Here is a 17,987-nt window from a genome sequence, read left to right on the forward strand (position 1 = left end):
GAGTGTGTTTCCTTGTCGACAATTTATTCGACGATCGCGATCAACTTCTACTGTAACAACGCGAGTACGTACCGATGTGCGACGGCGTTTGGTTAATAGGACAGCATTCCTGGAATATGCAACGCATGAATTGGGTGTAGATTTTGCATATATTTAGTATATTTTTGCTTTGTTTCTAGGCCATTTGACAGGAAGTCAAGGTGCTTCTTCAATGATGCCACCCTTGAAGAAGTTCAGCACGCGACAATGTCATGGTTGCGCCACGCACTACAAGTTACCAGGGGGGCGTGCAACACACAGTGAATCGGAAGGAGGACAGTGACGTCTTTTGTGTGCATCGGATATTTTTTTTTTATTACTTCCTGATAGGCATTTAGTGATGGAATATTCATTGTGTGTGTTTAAAGTAGTGATCTGTGATGAAGTAGGCCAATAGCAGGCTATGCACTTGATGCAGCCCTGGTTTTATACTCGGGTAAGTGCAGTGACGGATCTGGGAGCGGTTGGGCTATCTTACCCTCCCCCCCCAAAAAACCCTTAGTTTATGCATTGGACTTCCATTTCTCCCCTCCCCACTACGCGCTTCCACAAAGAAACCGCCTCTCCGAATTTATCACTGTTATTATACATGTAAACTAGTTTGGGGAACTAATAAAGGACGAGCGTTTATTATGTCGGAGCAAGTGAGCATTTTCTGTTGTTTGATGACAGTAAACTCTTCAACAAGGCTCCTCTCAAACAGCATCGATCAGCACATGTCCTGATCGATGCTGTTTGAAAACCTCTAACATGTTGAACGCGATAATATCAATAAGGCTAGCACCTCTGCAGGGCTGAGATGCTGTGCAGGGAAGCCCGCTTCTAGTGAATGCATAACGTCCCAATAAGGACTCCTAGAAGTCCAATAGAGATCCCGATGGACGTCCCTATAACATGAAAAACTACATCCATCGGAGTTTCATATAGAACGTTTTGGACTTGTATTGAACCAAACTCGCACACTGCTTGGACGTCCTCAGCATCCGCAGAGGGACGTCCCAGAGACATTCCTTGGATCATTTTGTGTTATCTGGGTTTGTTTTGTCTGCTCTCACGTGTGCGCTTGGATTGTGTCTTATCCCTTCAAGAACGAGTATTGTACAGTTTTAACCTTGTGCTGCGACATGAAAGAACGGCGCACGGAACTCGTAGGAGACGCTATTCGTAACACGCTAGGCCTAACGTATCGATCATGGCGGCTCACATGTTGAGATCCCCTCTTCGCTGGCTTGGTTTCTATTTATTATGAAAGTTCTATGGCTGCCGCTCGGTGCTGCTCAGCTGGAGCAGGGTTTAGGCGGCAGCGGCGCTGGCGCTGCGGCAGCACGTTGTCTACCAAACCAGCACGCTGGCCTACTAGACGGAAATTAGCCATTCGCTGGCAGCGCTGGCACCCGCGCTGCGCTAGTAGATACAACCAAAGCCACAGCTTCGCACCATGTTGCTAGAGTTACCTTCCGGGCCCGATCACATACGCGAGATCACTAACCAGACAGGTTAGAAAGGGAGGCGGGTCTGTTATCTTTGTGTTCAAACTGACCGGTCACTTGTTCATAAGATGAAAATGGACCATCTACAAAATATAATTGAAGAAACAGAAGTTCCGTTCGACCACATCGGCTTACCCGCGTACGAAATTCTGCTTGACTACGTGTGGTATAATCAGAGAATAAAGAATGCTCATGTTCGTAGTGTTTGAAATGTCGTTATTTCGCCGAGCTATTGGCCTGCCAACATGCGGCATGGAGCGCGTGCGATGGTGTGTGTCCAACCAACTTCACAGACAATAATTGTGACGGCATGTGCCGTAATGAGAGGTATCGTGCTGCTGTTGATATGCAGGTCGACACAGGGTAACATGACATTTTACACGATATCATTACTGGAGTACCCCCCGGAAATATCTTTGGTTTGCGCCAAAAACTCATATTGGACGATAGATGGCGCCACGGGAAGCGTGGGCAGACAAGTGTTTATGGCAGAGTGCCAATACGGAGGGTTGATGTCTGGCTTCGTTGTGTGGCAGTGTTGCCAACTCTAGGGTAACTTCCCCAGGTGTAGGGGACTGAAGTCTGCCAGGAAAAAAGAATTCCTTCGAAATCTAGGGAATTTTAGTCCCGTTACACTTGTACCAAAATTTCAAGATTTTCCCTGGCTCTAGCAAATGAAAAACGCAACCACAGAAGGACTTCGGCTGGACTCACTCCGTACCGTAATTTTCCTAAGCACCGATGGAGATCGGCGCGCCCATGTGCTCCGCACATCCATTCTCGGGCTGGGAACCACGATTTTGTTTAGCTTTCCGCTTGCCGTCTTTCACAGAGCCGCCCCTGGCATCGCACGTCTGTTTGTGTTGCACTCTAAAAACAGAGCTTCACCGCATAGCACGGTGTGCGCCAACGATTGCCATGAATGATAGGGTTATCGCTTCTGATTCGAACAGAGAGAGAGAGAGGGGCGTACGCCTTTTTGTGGCAATTTGGATATACGGTAATTGTCACAAAAAGGCATACGCCTCCCTCTCTCCTCGAATGAAAAGCGATAACCCTATCATCCACGGCAATGGTTGGCGCACAGCGTGCTATGCGGTGAAGTTCTGTTTTTAGAGTGTAGGAGAGCGGAACTGTTATGAAATGTTGAGTGTACAGCTGCCGTCAACCTTAAAGGTCAGCTATGCCGATATCCCAAATAGTCCAAACGGTTGTGATATTCTGAAAGCCTACATTCAGCTCCCCCCAAAATGCACCTTCATTCTTCCAGTTCGGTACAGTACCATGTCAAAAAATAGATAATTCATTCCGAAACACACATGGACGCAGCCATTTTTATGACGTAGATGCACCCGAACGGGCATTGTGACGTGTACGCGCCTTCGTACTTGTCAGTGGATTCCAGCTACGGCTTTTCGTGACTTCACGTATATCTATGCTTGAAGATGGCGGACAGCCGGGTTTCACTGGTTGCGCGATAAGTAAACAGTGCAGCAGCTGCGAACTCATTCGTTAATCAACCTCTGTGCGATGTTGTGACTGGAATTCGTCGTTTGTGTTTTGTGAGCAAGTACAATTTGTATCAAGTCGCGTCTGCGTTAGCCCTTTACAGCACTTGCCCATTGTAGAGACTGAGGTTTCGACAGCTGTTTTAGCAAGAAAATGCCGACAGCGTCTTATTCTTGCAGGAAAAAAATGTGCTATGTATTTGAGAAACCGCATACTGCTAGGGGACAAGTTTTATGCACGATTTATCAACGTGCAACACCGTCGACGATGGTGTGGAACGACGAGCGACGCAAAACGAAATACTTTTAATACATTTTAAACTTTTTGTGGGATTCTGTGCATTTTCCAGAAGTTCTTTGAATCACACACTCCCATGTCACGCTGCGTTGTGTGGCACGCTACAAACTACTCCATTTCATGTCTGACATCTGCATATTGTTTGTAATGAGCACCGTAGCACAAAAACATGCACACGAAAGCTCCAGAAGCCATGTGGTTGCACACTATGCAGACGCAAAAGAAGTACCAGAGCACATATTGCCACTTAGAAATGGTGCTTTTAGAAATGTGGGGTCTGAAGAGTTGGGGTATAGCATAGATCCTACAAATCAAATACAAATTAGTGGATGCAGCTTACCCTTCTGTAGAGTGCTGTTTCAATTCACAACTCAGCCCATGGGGTGTAAAAGTGTTGGAGGCAATTATGTGACTTGTCGTCCTGGGTGACATCACTGGCCAGCCTATTGCACTATTGCGAATTGCACAAGAACTATTGCACAAATCACTTTGTATTTAATATTTATCTCGTAGGACATGATAAGCAATATGTAAGTTGCAACCCTGTCTGCAGCATTCTCGACTGCCTCTTACCTTTACAGTTAGAGACACGTTACCAAACTATTCGCAAAGGGCAGTCTTACAGGGGCCATGTAACCTGAGTTTTGAATTTACAAAATTTATAAAAAATAAGTATATAATAAGTAATATAAAATTTATATAAAATAAAAATAAAATTTATGAAAAAGAATTTATAAAAATAAATCAAAAGGCTTCATGGAATCAACGCATTAGCATCAGAGTTCGAGGTAACTCGTTACAAGTAACTCGTTACTGTAACTAAGTTCCTTTTTTTGGTAACTTGTAACTTAACTCGGTACTTTTGCGCCGTGGTAACCTTCAGAGGAACTCGTTACTTTTTCAGGTGACTTTTTCAAAGTAACTTAAGTTAAGTTATAAGTGACTTTTAACTCGCTTTTCACTCACGTTCACATATTTTCTTGCTTTCTCCTTGCTTCCTTCATGGCATTTTTTGCCATAAAACGTGATATTCAATCAATGACAGTATTTTATTCAGGAAGTAAGAACCGCTGCCATTGAAATGAAGCTGAACCATTGTGCGCCTACTGGGAGTAAGATGCAAAGCGTTCGAATAGACCTCTACCAGAGAAACGTCATCATGACATTGGTAGACAGACGGAAACCGAAACAAATCGGTACGAGAAGGCTGGGTTCCACGAAAGGGCACTTGTTCGCTGCCTCCCATTGAAAGAAAATCAGGACCGAGGGCCGCATCCCGTTAAAGGTCTTGCGACACTTTCTCTGGTGTCTTGAAGCATAATATATAGGCATCGTACTCATTATGAGAACACCGTGAAAAAAAAGAATTTTTCCTCTCGCTAGATTGGTTCGGAAAATAGGCGCAGCCACAAAACGACGACCCACGGTGTGACCTCACGGACCCCTCTCCCCCATTTGACTTGGGAGACGCGCGTCTTCCCTCGCTGCTCCTGTGTGACGTCACCGATGTCGCTTCTTCGGGGCCGTTTTACTCCGTACCTGCTCACGTCATGGACCTGAAAACTTGAATATGGGATGATGTCGAGTGATAGAATCGTTTTTCGTATTTATCTGGGAAAGCTGGAAACCAACTGTCACAACACCTTTAAGGGACCATATCGTAATACCCTCAAGACCGTGGCTTTCGGGCACAACCTTGTTCACGTCTAGCTTCGAGCGTAGTTCAATTCTACCAAATATGTGGCGCTATCGAACACTATGACGTCATTTGTTTACAAACAAGGAGAGCACTATTTTTGGACATAAACGAAAACGATCTAACCTTGTTGCACTCCTCCGCAGGCAACTTAAGGTCTAACTCAACTGCTCACGCGCGCTGCACCTGCGTAATGCTATTTTGTGTCCGAAGTAACTTGGAAGTAACTCGTTCTTTTTTTTAAGTGACTCAGTAACTGCGAGTTACATTTCAGGCTGAAGAACTTCGTTATTAACTTCGTTACATTTTGCACACGGTAACTTAACTTGTAACGAGTTCGTTTTGACTGGTAACTTCTCAATCTATGGTTAGCATGCCCATTGCACCCGAAGCACAATTATATATGCTTGGACATCTATTATCTATCTAATCTTCTGAACCATATGTGTGGCTGCATACGAAATCATTTTTTATGCGCATGCCCTACCTTCCTAGACCTACATGTGCACACGAATAACGGTGAATATATGTGAAGTGGCAAAAAGCAATGCTAGACCCACCATCATGCTCCTTTAACTTTTCCACATTTATGTCTGGTGAACAGGGAATATCTCACTAGAAAAGACGTCATTTGTGCATTGTTTGGCAAGCAAATAAATATCTTTTTTTACATTTTCCATCCATCAACAATGTTGTGACCTGGTGCAAATACTAATGTCAACAAGGAAAGTACTTACAAATTATTCGTATGTACTGAAATGCAGATATGACAATTCTCTTTTTCTACCTCAGCACAGTACAGTTTAAAAATTAACAAACTGCACAGCATCAGCAATCTTAAAGTATCTCAAGAGGGGAATCACATATAGCTCCAATAATAGGCTGGGAAATCAAAGCTCCAAAAGACAAAGTAGTTCAAGAAAAATCTGAATAATCGGTTGTCATTGTGATATGTACTACTGTGTACAGTTCATGAATGGAACATGTTACTTCATTGCATTGCCTACATGTGAGTACTAGAATAGGTAGCTTTCCAGGTCGCTCTTTTCGTGTTTTATTGTGGTCTTTTCTGTTTTTTGTTTTTGCAAAAGCAAACATGGCCATAGTGAAACACAAGCAGCCAAAGACAGGATGAGACATCTACAATGCGACTGCTAGCTCTGAACTGATATATTTATTAGCAGACTCTGGCATATACACGTATATGCTGCTAAGCAAATGACAATTTAATGAACAGAATAACAGACAAGAAAAAAGGGTTATATATCTTCCCCCTCTCCTCATTCTATTTCACAGGCAGTCCTAGTATCATTCTGAGTATGCACGTGCGTTCCCTTTGAGATACCGTACCTCGGACAGAAGCAAATCCAACAGCGGACTGCTTACACATGCAACTGTCTTGAATTTCTCTAACCACTTGTTGTTTAAATGCTGCCGTGAGCTCTGTGTTCTGGGAATTTAGAGAATGAATCCAGAGTCCCTGCAATGTGTTGCCAAGTCTGTCCTTGGCTGCCTGTGTTTCACTATGGCTTTCACATACAAACTACCCCATTTCAACACAGTAGGAAACACAGATTTGTATATAGCATATCTGTTGATTGCACTGTACATACCCCCCATATAAAGGATCATAGTGGATAGTACATCTTGTGCGATAATGTCAGGAACACAAAAAAGCTAGATTTGAAACCACTCTTACGTCGTAGTAGTAGTGAAGCTACGCAATTCTTGTCCTGCAAATAATTTATATACCATATGTTTCATCTGCCAGCGTGATGGTCCCCTGAAAAGCAATTCTCACTAGGCTGGAACTACCGGTTCTGAAACCTATCCCTGACACGTGTAGCCATCAGGGAGGAATACCAAGGGCTGCGGTGGAAAAGAGAAACACACACGGGCTATGTTCTCACTGTGTATCAGCTGCTCTGGCTACTAAGAAGAACATGTTGCAAATTAATATAACATGGCTTGACACGATACGCCGGCGAAAGCTAAGAAATAAAATTAGTAGTTAAATGTACAATACATAAACACTTGCCATAACATGACAGTTTCCTTCCTGCATTCATGCGCTACCATTCATCCCACTTAAAGAGTGTACTGAATTTTTTTATAGCATTACACGCTCGTTTGACAGAACTTGAACAAGATTACATAGCACACGATAAAAGTAGAGTGAACATAATGTGCAGCTTTCCATTCATGCTTAATGACTGCAGCAGTAATGCAGAAGGCCACTGCTAAGTTCTGTTGAGAAACACCGCTTTCTGTCTGCCGTGTCTAAATGAAACGTACCTAACCTGATCCAAAGTAACCGTTCTGAGTCTAGAACACACAAAGAGAAAAACGCAACACACGCCACAACATTAACAGACAGGCAAATGAGCTGTGGCGAGCTCCACCTTGGGACAAAGTCAACAAGTAATTCACCAAAAGTCAATGAGTGCCTGAAATGTAACATCTCTGACTGGTAGCAGGACGGTCCACGTTCAATTCCTGGTGCTAGCACTGACTGGCTTTTTCATGAATTATTTGTAGAAGTTTCCATGTGCTTGAGAACATGAATCATTCGTCAACCACTGTATCCTCATGACGGGATGAGGGTTTGTCATCCCAAAGAGATTCCCTTTCTTGCATGTGTCCTTACTCACCACTCACCGCTGCAGAAAAAAACAGAAAAAGGATTTAATGACAAGAAATGGATAGTCATGTTTACTTTATAATGATTGTGCACAACAGAAAGAAGACTTTCGCACAGAAGGCTGTACTTCTTGAGGTCTAACATCAAGTTACGAAATTCCAGAATATATAAGACATGTTATAAGGCAGAGAACAAGTAGTGCGAGGGTTGGTACAAATATACAAATAAAAATACAAACATAGTATAAGAAAATAAAAGAGGGTACGACGCCATCAGTTTCAAACAGACAAGGGATGAGTTGTGTAGCATAATACATGAATGACCACGGCGGCCAGATAAGTATTTGGCACAAAAGGCATTCACGGGCATTCAGGGAAACGGTGCTACAGTGTCTTGTCAACTCATCCATTGCCGACTTGAAACCGATGGAGTTGTACCCCCCTTTTATTTTATTATATATGGTTGTATATTTATTTTTATGTCTGTACCAACCCTCGCTCTCTACCTTACAACATGTTTTATATATTCTGGGATTTTGTAACTTCATGTCAGCCTTGTGCACGAAAGTCTCGTCTCATTAAAATTTAGATGCTCTCAACAGTCTTCTTTCTGTTGTGAATCTCGATCGTAGCATACCTGCACATTGCTGTTCTACGTACTGTGACTTTGCAGTAAGATTATGGACTTTGGATAAAAAGACTACACAGCACCACTCATGTATTTTCGCCTATCGAACAGAATGTATGCCGTATGCACACAGTATTTGTGCACTGGACCCACTAAAAATGTAATGAATGTGGCATTGCACACAGTAATGCACCAAGTTCAACACAAGTATTGTAGAATCCAGGTATTTTAGCTTACATGCCAATCCAATACCACATCCAGTGTGAAGTTGTGACAAATAAATAGTTCCCATTTTTCTTACTTAGCTCTTAGCTCTCAGAACATAGACAGTGAATTACTAAGAGTAGACAATGTTAACATGAATTCTGGGCTATTCTTCAATCAAAGATTCACAGATAGTAAAGGCACCTTCCTCAATGGACGTTGATGACAGTGAAAATTCTAAAACGTTATCAGAGACGACATCAGCTTCTGCGTGTCAGAAAGGATTGTATGTCCAACAGTAATGCAGCTAACAGTAACAAAAATGTGCAAAAGACAAATTAACTGAACTAATGTAACATACCGTCTATATCAGACAGTGAAGCTTGTACCACCCAGAGTTGTACGTAACGCGTTACAAGTAACGCGTTACTTGGTAACGAGTTACTTTTTCTGGTAACGAAGTAACGACTTAGATACTTTTAAAAAAACGTAACGAGTAACGTACTTTCGTTACAAAAATTGGTAACTCAGGTAACTCAAGTTACTCGTTACTTTTAAAATTTTCGCCTGATATGAAGTCCTCACTTGAATAACCCTTCTGAAGACTTCTTTCTTTCATTCATGAACACGCACATTCAGCCAACGTAAATAGAGAGGGGATTCCGGAACATACATTGCTTTCTTCATGTTAAGAATGGGAGGCTTTTCAGTTTTTTGCACAATACCACAGAGGTCAGGACATGACCTGAATGAGGTGCTGGCAGGGATTATCTTCTCTTGCGTCACTGAGCACGGTGCTGTTGCGCTTTCGACTCTGTCGGAAAAGAAGGCACACGAGAGATCTGTTCCGAAGACGACTTTATTGTCCGATTAGGAGGTGCGATAGGAGGTGCCTTCTTGAAAATGGACCCAGGGTTTTTCCGTGCGCTGTTCCCGTTTCATTTTAACCTCGTCGAATAGAACAACTCTTCAGATCCGAAACGTTCTCGTCAGCAACATGACCTGCCTTGCAACAGCGTCACCGTGGCCTTCGTTGGACCAAATTTTCACGTTCCACGAGGCAAAAAGCAACGGCAATATAGTGTTTTTGTGCTTGCTTTGTAGACCGAAGACGAAATGTATAAGCACATCCAAGTCATCTTACTCCAACTTGAAAAAGCACGTAATGGTAAGCTTCATTTGATATTTTTGTTCAGCATGCATGCAGAGCGTTGACTGTATACTGCGTTGATTAGTTCTTAATGATAAAACATCGTTTTAACGTAAGTAGGCTAGAGTAATCGAGGCGAATCCGTAAAAAGGTATATCTCGTATAGTTGACGGAAGTTTTCGCAATTTCCTGTGTTTTCACTTGCTCACTTACGAGCTATTTACGATTTCCGAGCTATCAAAAACGCCATCGCTCTAGACCTCGTCTAAGACATGAAGGCTATACATTTCAAAGTCAACGAGCCGAAGACGAAATTGAAGTTCAATCATGTTAAGTTTGGTAGAAGTATTACAAACGACCATACGTGTATATGCACTTGATCCAATCTTATATACACTGGTGGTGCCGCTGGCTATATCAGAGCTGTATGTCCGCCTTCGAGGTGTCATGTTGCTCGGTGCACGGTAGGAATGCGATTAATTTTCACCACCTGGGGTTGTATTAATTGCACGTGTAGCCCGGTAGCTCAGTGGTAAGGTGTTGCATATTCCCGGCATTCGTGAATAGTTTTCGCTACAGTCACTATATATAGTGACTGTAGTTTTCGCCTTACTGTAACGGGACGCGGCTATAAATAAACCCGCTAAGAAGCATTTGTGCTCTCTCCACACAACAATACGGGAGCTCGGTTACTCACGAAGTTTCATATTTTACAGAGCATGCACGCATCGAAGATGAGTGTATTTGACGCAGCAGTAAATAAAAAGAGAAATGCAAGTGCCGAACCTAAGGACGAATCTCCACTCAAACAGCTGCGCATCGACGAACCTGGTATGGGCCAGCGGAAGATATGTCAAGACAAGATGAACGACCTTGTTGTGGACTTTGTAGTGAATGGAGCGCATACGTTCTCTGTAGTCCAGGAACCATCTTTTGTAAAAATGTTACAATATCTCGCGCCTACGCAGAAGGTTTTGACGAGAAGAATGCTCGTTAAAAAAATTGACGAGAAGTTTCTGGAGATGAAGTGTCGTCTACAAGACACCTTCCAGCACCTGAACTACGTAACTGTTACTGCAGATTGCTGGTCCTCCCACCACAGGTATAGACTCGCCTACAGCATATTGTTTCGTAGTGCACTTGTGTTTCGTTTGGATGATTTTCTAATACGTACTCTCTCTATTCTAGGCACTTTCTTGGAGTTACCGCTCTTTGGCTTGAACCAGACAGTCTGGACAGAAAGATTGCGACCTTGGCATGCCGTCGAATGGTCGGCAGCGTCACTTATGACAAACTCGCACTAGAGATGAGCAACATTTTTGAGGAGTATGGCATCCAAGGCAAGGTGACTAAGGTCATCACTGACAACGGGTCCAACTTTATCAAAGCATTCCAGTAAGTTTCTTATCCCATACGCTCGTTCATTGACATCACCACTATGGACACCCATTTCGTTTTTTTTTTTTTTTTTTTCAGATGTTATGGAGGCAATGCTGAAGAAGCTGCAGATGAGCCCGACACATACCACAGAGACCTGTCCTCGCTTTTAGACGGGGAAGACTCCATGGTGTGCCTACCACCGCACCACCGTTGTGCCGCGCACACTTTAAACCTTATCGCAACCACAGATGCTGCACGAGCTAATATGGATCCCGAGTACTCCAAAGCGTCAACAAGTGTCTTCAAGAAATGTTCGGCAATTTGGAATAAGCAAGGACAGTCTGTACGTGCAGCCGATATTGTTAAAAGCTACTGTGGTATCTACTTAACACGACCTGTGGCGACGCGGTGGAACTCTTATCACGAAGCGCTCGAGTGTATTCTTCGATTAGTCAACGAGGGTAAAGACATCAATGGACTGTGCCGAGCCTTGAACGTCCCAGTGTTCCAACGAGGCGATGACTTCAAATTTATTGAAGAATACTGCACAGTAAGTACTCTCTCACAAGTATTTTATTCGTTGCATAGCAATTTCTCACGCCCCGAAATAAGCCGTGTACGTATCCCATTAGGTGATGAGCCCACTGTGTGCTGCACTGGATATTCTCCAGGGGGACAAGTACATATTCCTCGGATATCTCCTTCCGACCATAACAGTATTGATAAGAAGACTAGAATACGAGGGCATGAAGGGGCTCAAATTCTGCAGGCCTTTGGTGACTGCGGTCCTTGATGGGATTCAGAAAAGGTACCTAAGTATATAATGCTGCAATGCAGCCCATTTTGGAAATGATGAACTGTCAAGAAAGGCAGTGCCGCGTTAAACGGATTGTGACGGCTCCCTGCAGGGTATACGCAACACTTCTGATATTAATGTATTAACCGCCGACCGTATATTCTCGCAGATTTGGCCATCTGATGGAGGACAAAGAGCTCCTCCTCGCTGCAGCCGTCCTTCCCCGTTTTAAACTCTCGTGGTTGAAGGACGTGACTCAGCACGCGGCTGTCATGGATATGCTAAGAAGGGAGATCGCAAATAATTCTGCAGCGAAACCCCGCCACACCCCCGTCGTAGTCACGAGACCTCGTGCTGACGATTTTTTTGCGTTCGGCGACGCAGTAAGTGCCTCAGAATCCACAGCATGTACGGAAGACGACGAGCTCACGGAGTACCTGCGGATTCCTGAGGATTACGACATTTCGAAGATGAAAACTGATTTTCCTCGTGTACAGGGGCTCTTCCTGCGAGTAAATACCGCGGTGCCCTCAAGCGCATCAGTTGAACGGCTGTTCAGCACAGCGGCAGATGTGTTCACAAGAAAGCGCACAAAGCTCACGGATGTCAACTTTGAAAAACAATTGCTACTAAAATGCAACGCAACCTGATACAATGCAGAAAATAAAATGTGCGTGTTTTTATGTAGTCTGATTTCGAGCCGTCACTGTAACGGAAAAGTAACGTGAACGTAACTCGCTACTTCCAAGTAACGGGAACGAGTTCCTTTTAGTTCCTCAGTAACGGGTAACGTATTTAGTAACTTTTTTTGTCATGTAACGAGTAACGATAATCAGTTACATTTTTTCGGTAACGTGTACAAGTCTGGTACCACCCCATCCACAGAAACCAGTGTCCAGACAGCAAAAGTGCTTCGACTGGGAGATAGCAGCTAATCGGAATGGCGACCTTTGTTTTCTACCCTGAAAGCACAGGTTGTAACGTTGAGGGCAGATTTAAGAGTGGTGTCAAGATGTCTCCATGAGAGCGCACATGAAAAGTGGAACAGAGTTGAATACTCAAATTACAACATCACATTGTCATACCTGTTGGTGGCAGGTAGACTGCAACTAACGGGTCAGCAATTTCTTCATGCACCAGATGCAAGCCAGATCCTGCTTCATTTCCGCCTTCAGCGTGCACCTGTGGTAATTCAGAAGTTAGATTATCAATACTATTGTGTTGTTAATCGTGGTGATATCAGAGTAAGCGCAGTAGGACAGCTGCACAATCGATTCATGAAGGTTGCTATTTTTATATCTGAACCTCGACTTACCTTTTTGCTCTCGTTTTTTGCCTTGATCCTCCGTGGCACGTTTAAAATTTGTGTGTCGGGCACCTCAGATTTTCATCGGACGATTTCGTCAAAATTGCCTCTGGAGTCGCGCGTAACCTATGATAACATTCGTGGACGAAATCCTTGGAGTGGAACTTAGCAGGCACCGCTGTCGCTGTCAGCCAAGAGCTTCGCGCTGCTTGGCCTTTTGGCAGCTTATAATAGGTAACACTTGAATGCTCCGATGAACTGTTCTAACAGCGTAGCGCCGTCGCATTTTCGACAACTTCGCCGTGGCATGTCACGTATCATATCTCTCCAGCTCATACAAGGCAAGGTCAGAACAAGCAAGTGCACTTTCCAAACGACGCCGTGCCAAAAAAAGTTGTTTGCATTTCGTAAAAAAATATTCACTTGCTTTGTTTCCGGCTTAGCAATAACGTAACAGCTGTTCGCTTATGTACGATGCAGAGAGGACGAAACGAAAGAAGCCAAGCGGCCAAGTCAAGAGTTCATGACAAGCCAAAGACAGATAAACCGAGAGCAGTGACGTCGGTGCGCCAGTGCGCAGGGTTTGCCGTACGGTCTGACGGGCGGGCGTGGGAACAAAAAAAAAAAAAGTTTCCTAAGAAACTACGAACACTTGGACCAAGATATTTCGCACACATATTCAATGTTCGCTAATGAACACACAGCGCGAGTATCGCTCAGCTCTGCGGCACTTTAAAATCGGCATATCTGATCTTTAATAAGAACACTGGAAAAAATTCGGCCTCATTTCCGAGCGTGATAACAGCCGCCCTGGGGCACTGGGGGAATGTTAAGTGAACAAAATCCTGCCGTTAAACTAACACAATAGTTTTGTTCAATTAAGATTTCATTGTGGCCCCAAGGGTTGCTATAATCATGCTCGGGAACGAGACCATATTTTTTCCTAGTGTTATTATTAAGGTTGACGGGAGCTATACCATGAAATCATGACACAAATGAAACAATGAAAAAATGGCTAGGAAACAAGCGAGCTGGTAAAGATGATGCATGATGTAAAACTCCGAGACTAGGGAACACGAAAGGACAGACACAAACAAATAATAATACTAATAAACTAATAATAAAACTTTCTCACATATTTATTCGTATTCTCCGAATCACGACCTTATCACCACAGGACAGGGTCATGGTTAGGTGGTTGATATCGTTTACTAGTATTCGTTCTCGACGCTAACGTCCCCGTTAGTTCAAGGATAGTTGAAGGAGTATGAGCCGCCGGCGGACAAACTCGCAACGCGCACGCCTCCTAGAGGGCACGAACATCCATTCCACTTCCAAAAGTATCGTGTATAGTTTCGGTTCGTGTTGTTCAGACCTCTCGGGTAACGCACTTGCCAGAGATTTAGGAAGGGAGTTGCCTCAGGACAGAAGCTGCCGATATTTCGAACAGAGACTGTTCTTCTTCTGGGCCCATCGCCCAGAAGATAGAACTGAAGAAGAACTGTTCGAAATATCGGCGGGTTCGAAATATCGGGAAATAAACTTCATAAGAAGTTTCAGTGTGTAGAGCCCCTGGCTGCTTTGTTTCCTTCTTTTCTCCAAGAGGCATGCTGCAAATCTAATCCAGCGATATAGAGCAGCGCTTCGCTGGGCGGGGCGGTCTAGGGAAATCTGGGGAAAATTTTCGTCCACTCCTGCGAAAAAAAGTGCGAATGTAAGTTGGCAACACTGGGCGTGGGTCTGCCGACATGAAGAAACCGTCGTACTCAGACTTCCCATGTTGGTGCATAGGCGCCGACGGCGTCGGGGTTTGGCGACCTGAGCCTCCCCGCTCCCAACTTTCCCAGTTGGGACCCAGGCCACCTCCGAGAAATCTACCCAGCTGACACTCAAAATGAACGTTTGGAGGGATATCCTAAGAATCGCGTGTTTCATGCGAGTGAACATGAAAATCATGTAAACATTTGCCTCACAACGTCAGAACATGGATTCCCTCACACCCTGCACGACCTCTGTGTATGGAAGGGGGAGGTGGGCGTTGTGTCCCAGCCCCCTCCGGCAGATTGAAAACTCTCCACCTATGTGTTGATGGCCGTTGATGGCCGCGTCTATGCGTTGCAGTAAATCCAGTTAGGACTGTCGTTGTCCACGCCGGTTCCATGTGAATGCTTCAGGTTATCAATGGCTCTCGAAATACACGGGAAAAAAATCCAGTATGCATCATTCGCTCGAGGTGCTTGCCAGCGGCAACGGCAGGACAATCGACTTTGAGGTTGATCGTGAACTTGACACGCTGACACGTACTGATCCTCTAAAGCATGTAAGAAATAGTATACCATAGTATCACTCTGGTACGACCATAGGTCTTCCTGGCCGCTGTAAGGAACAAAAAAAAAAAAAAAAGAGAGAGAAAAGAAGTGTTGTGCGACCTTCAAACTCATTGAGGGACAAACTACTGGCTCGCGGTTCCTTCACTTTCACATCAGGCAACTACGTTGCGAGATGGTTATATGTACGACTTAGGTACTCATCGTACGACCCAAAAAGCTTTTCTTCATACCAGACCCCAGAGCGCGTTATCCTCTCTAGCATTACATCGTAACTCATTGCAGTTGTGCTCCTACATTTGACCGATATCTGGAAACCACTACGCGCAATTGAAAATTATCCCCCCACTGTCTTAGCAGTTCAACTATTGCTATCGCATTATTCCTCGTTGCATGAGCAGGGAGACCGCTCTTCCAGGTAGCAATACGGCATGTTTTAAACAAATCTTTGGAAAGTACATTTACAAACATATCTATGTTGTGTTTATATTTTGACGTATATTTTGACGTCTTTTCGATCGTTTACATAGCAGTGGTGTTCAACTTAAGAAGCAAAACAAATCTAGTCCGTCAACTGCATACGCCGTTGGAGATAGGGAGACGTAATAGCGCGCCAGGAGAAATGCTGCAGCGCCACCATGCGACATCAGTGGGGGAGCGCACTTTCTGCTGCAGCGTAGTGTTATGCGGCCAGTCTTAACAGCCAATACGGAAGCAGAGTGAGTATGATGGATTACATTATGAGGCGCATGGAGAGAGTGTGACCTCTCTGCGTCCAGCCATCCTATCTGAGGCGCAGTAATATTTTGAGAGTTGACGAACTAGATTTCTTTTCCTTTTTAAGTTGAACACGACTACAGATTCTTAAGAAATATTCTAGCGTTACGGAGCATAGCGTGTCCGAGAGCATGGAGCCAGGAAACCTGCAGAACAACCTTGGACGTCAGTGCCGCATGTTAAAAAAAAATCTTTAAGCGAGCACGTGCGTTGAAATATCCGTCGCCGAATACTGCTATGCAAATGAGCCGGAACTGAGTCCGAGGGTATCGGAAGCGCAGGGAAGACTTTATTTTAACTTTATCCAAGGTCAAAGATTTGCTGCCGGTGCTATTGAAACCGAAGCTGTGCGGTTTTTGGCAGGCAACACGGTTTTGCCATACCAGTCTAACCGTGTTCTTTCCCAATGGAATATCACGTGCCAGGTCGGCCTTTCATCCTCCCTCCCTCTCCCGACTGACCTTTCGCTTTTCCTTTTTTCTTCGAACAGTATACCCCCAACCGTGAACATTCACCCAGTGAAGTTCACGTCGAGCAGTTTTGGTGGAAAGGGGTCAGTCGATGTGAGCATTTAATTCTGCAGTGACTTTGTTTTGTGCATGCAGTTAGGGTTGCCACCAGGCCGGTATTATACCGGCACGGCCGGTTATTTGGGCGCTCTGCCGGTTGCCGGTAGGAAGGTGATACCGGCAGCATTTTGCCGGTATTTGTGGCTGAAGACCTTTCATAAGGGCTTTTACGGGATTTTCCCTTCAACATTCCACTACAGCTTAAATAAATATGGAACACACACCCAGCTCCGCAGTCACCAGTCGTTTTCTTAGTTATTCATTCTTCTTATTATTATATCATTGTTACTTCTAGCATCAGCGATACAGCCACACACAGGAACATGTTTCCTCGTATTATCTTGAGCGAGCGCTCTCTCTCTCTCTCTCTATGTGTGTGTGCTCGTCCACCCCTCACCCATTTTCCCTTTTCCACTAGCCTTTCCTCCTTTCCCTCTATTCCACCTCCTCTCCCTCAGCCGGTATTTTTCCCTACGAAAGGTGGCAACCCTACATACAGTCCGTGTGGCTATCCGAACATTCCTTTCTCTTGACAAGGCATTTACTCCATTTCGATGACGTTTGTGCCACTTCGTTGTATCCTGGATACCTCTGATACATCACATAGACTGCCTTAGGTATTTGCATGGTGCGCGCTGAGAATTTGTTCCCTTTGAAACTGTAGTACGTCACGCATTATACCCCGCAGATTGTAGCAGTTGAAGTACAGCACTGCTACTGCTAATCCAACTCAATGGCATACCCTGCCCTTCCTTATGGAACGCAAGATAAGAGAAGTTGGCCATCAGGTAGACCGTACATCGACCTCGAACTACTGTCGCCAGTGTTTCCGTGCCAGACGTTTTGTCTTCCAACACACGCCTCTTTTAATGGCCGCTGCTTGATCCCATTATTATTGCAGACACTCCACAGGTACGTATTTTGTGGTACTTCAGCGTCGTGCTGACGACCAGGAACCCGAAGGGATGACACGTTTCTTTTGCAGTACGCAGGGTATCGCATATATCTATATGTAATGACCGAAGGGTGTCAAGATCTAATGCCCTTACGTCAGGAAACTCTTACACGGATGAATGGATATGTTACGCAGGCAGCAAGGAAAGTTAGTCTGAAGCTATAGGCCAAGCGTAAGGTTATCCCCAACCTATTATTATCCTTGAACTTTCTTCTCTAAGCTAG

The 17,987-nt window shown here is 44.4% G+C and overlaps 1 protein-coding gene across 1 annotated transcript; it reads left to right on the top strand.

The window, feature by feature from the left end:
• The first annotated feature begins 10,387 nt into the window (after window positions 1–10,387).
• On the top strand, window positions 10,388–12,479 carry LOC135384803 (uncharacterized). Its single transcript, XM_064613989.1, has 5 exons — window positions 10,388–10,755; window positions 10,842–11,048; window positions 11,130–11,583; window positions 11,666–11,841; window positions 11,999–12,479. The coding sequence occupies exons 1-5, from the start codon at window positions 10,388–10,390 to the stop codon at window positions 12,477–12,479; spliced, it is 1,686 nt and encodes a 561-aa protein (XP_064470059.1).
• The last annotated feature ends 5,508 nt before the right edge of the window (window positions 12,480–17,987 follow it).

The sequence above is a fragment of the Ornithodoros turicata genome, chromosome 2, assembly GCF_037126465.1.
Source record: "Ornithodoros turicata isolate Travis chromosome 2, ASM3712646v1, whole genome shotgun sequence".
NCBI classification, from domain to species: domain Eukaryota; kingdom Metazoa; phylum Arthropoda; class Arachnida; order Ixodida; family Argasidae; genus Ornithodoros; species Ornithodoros turicata.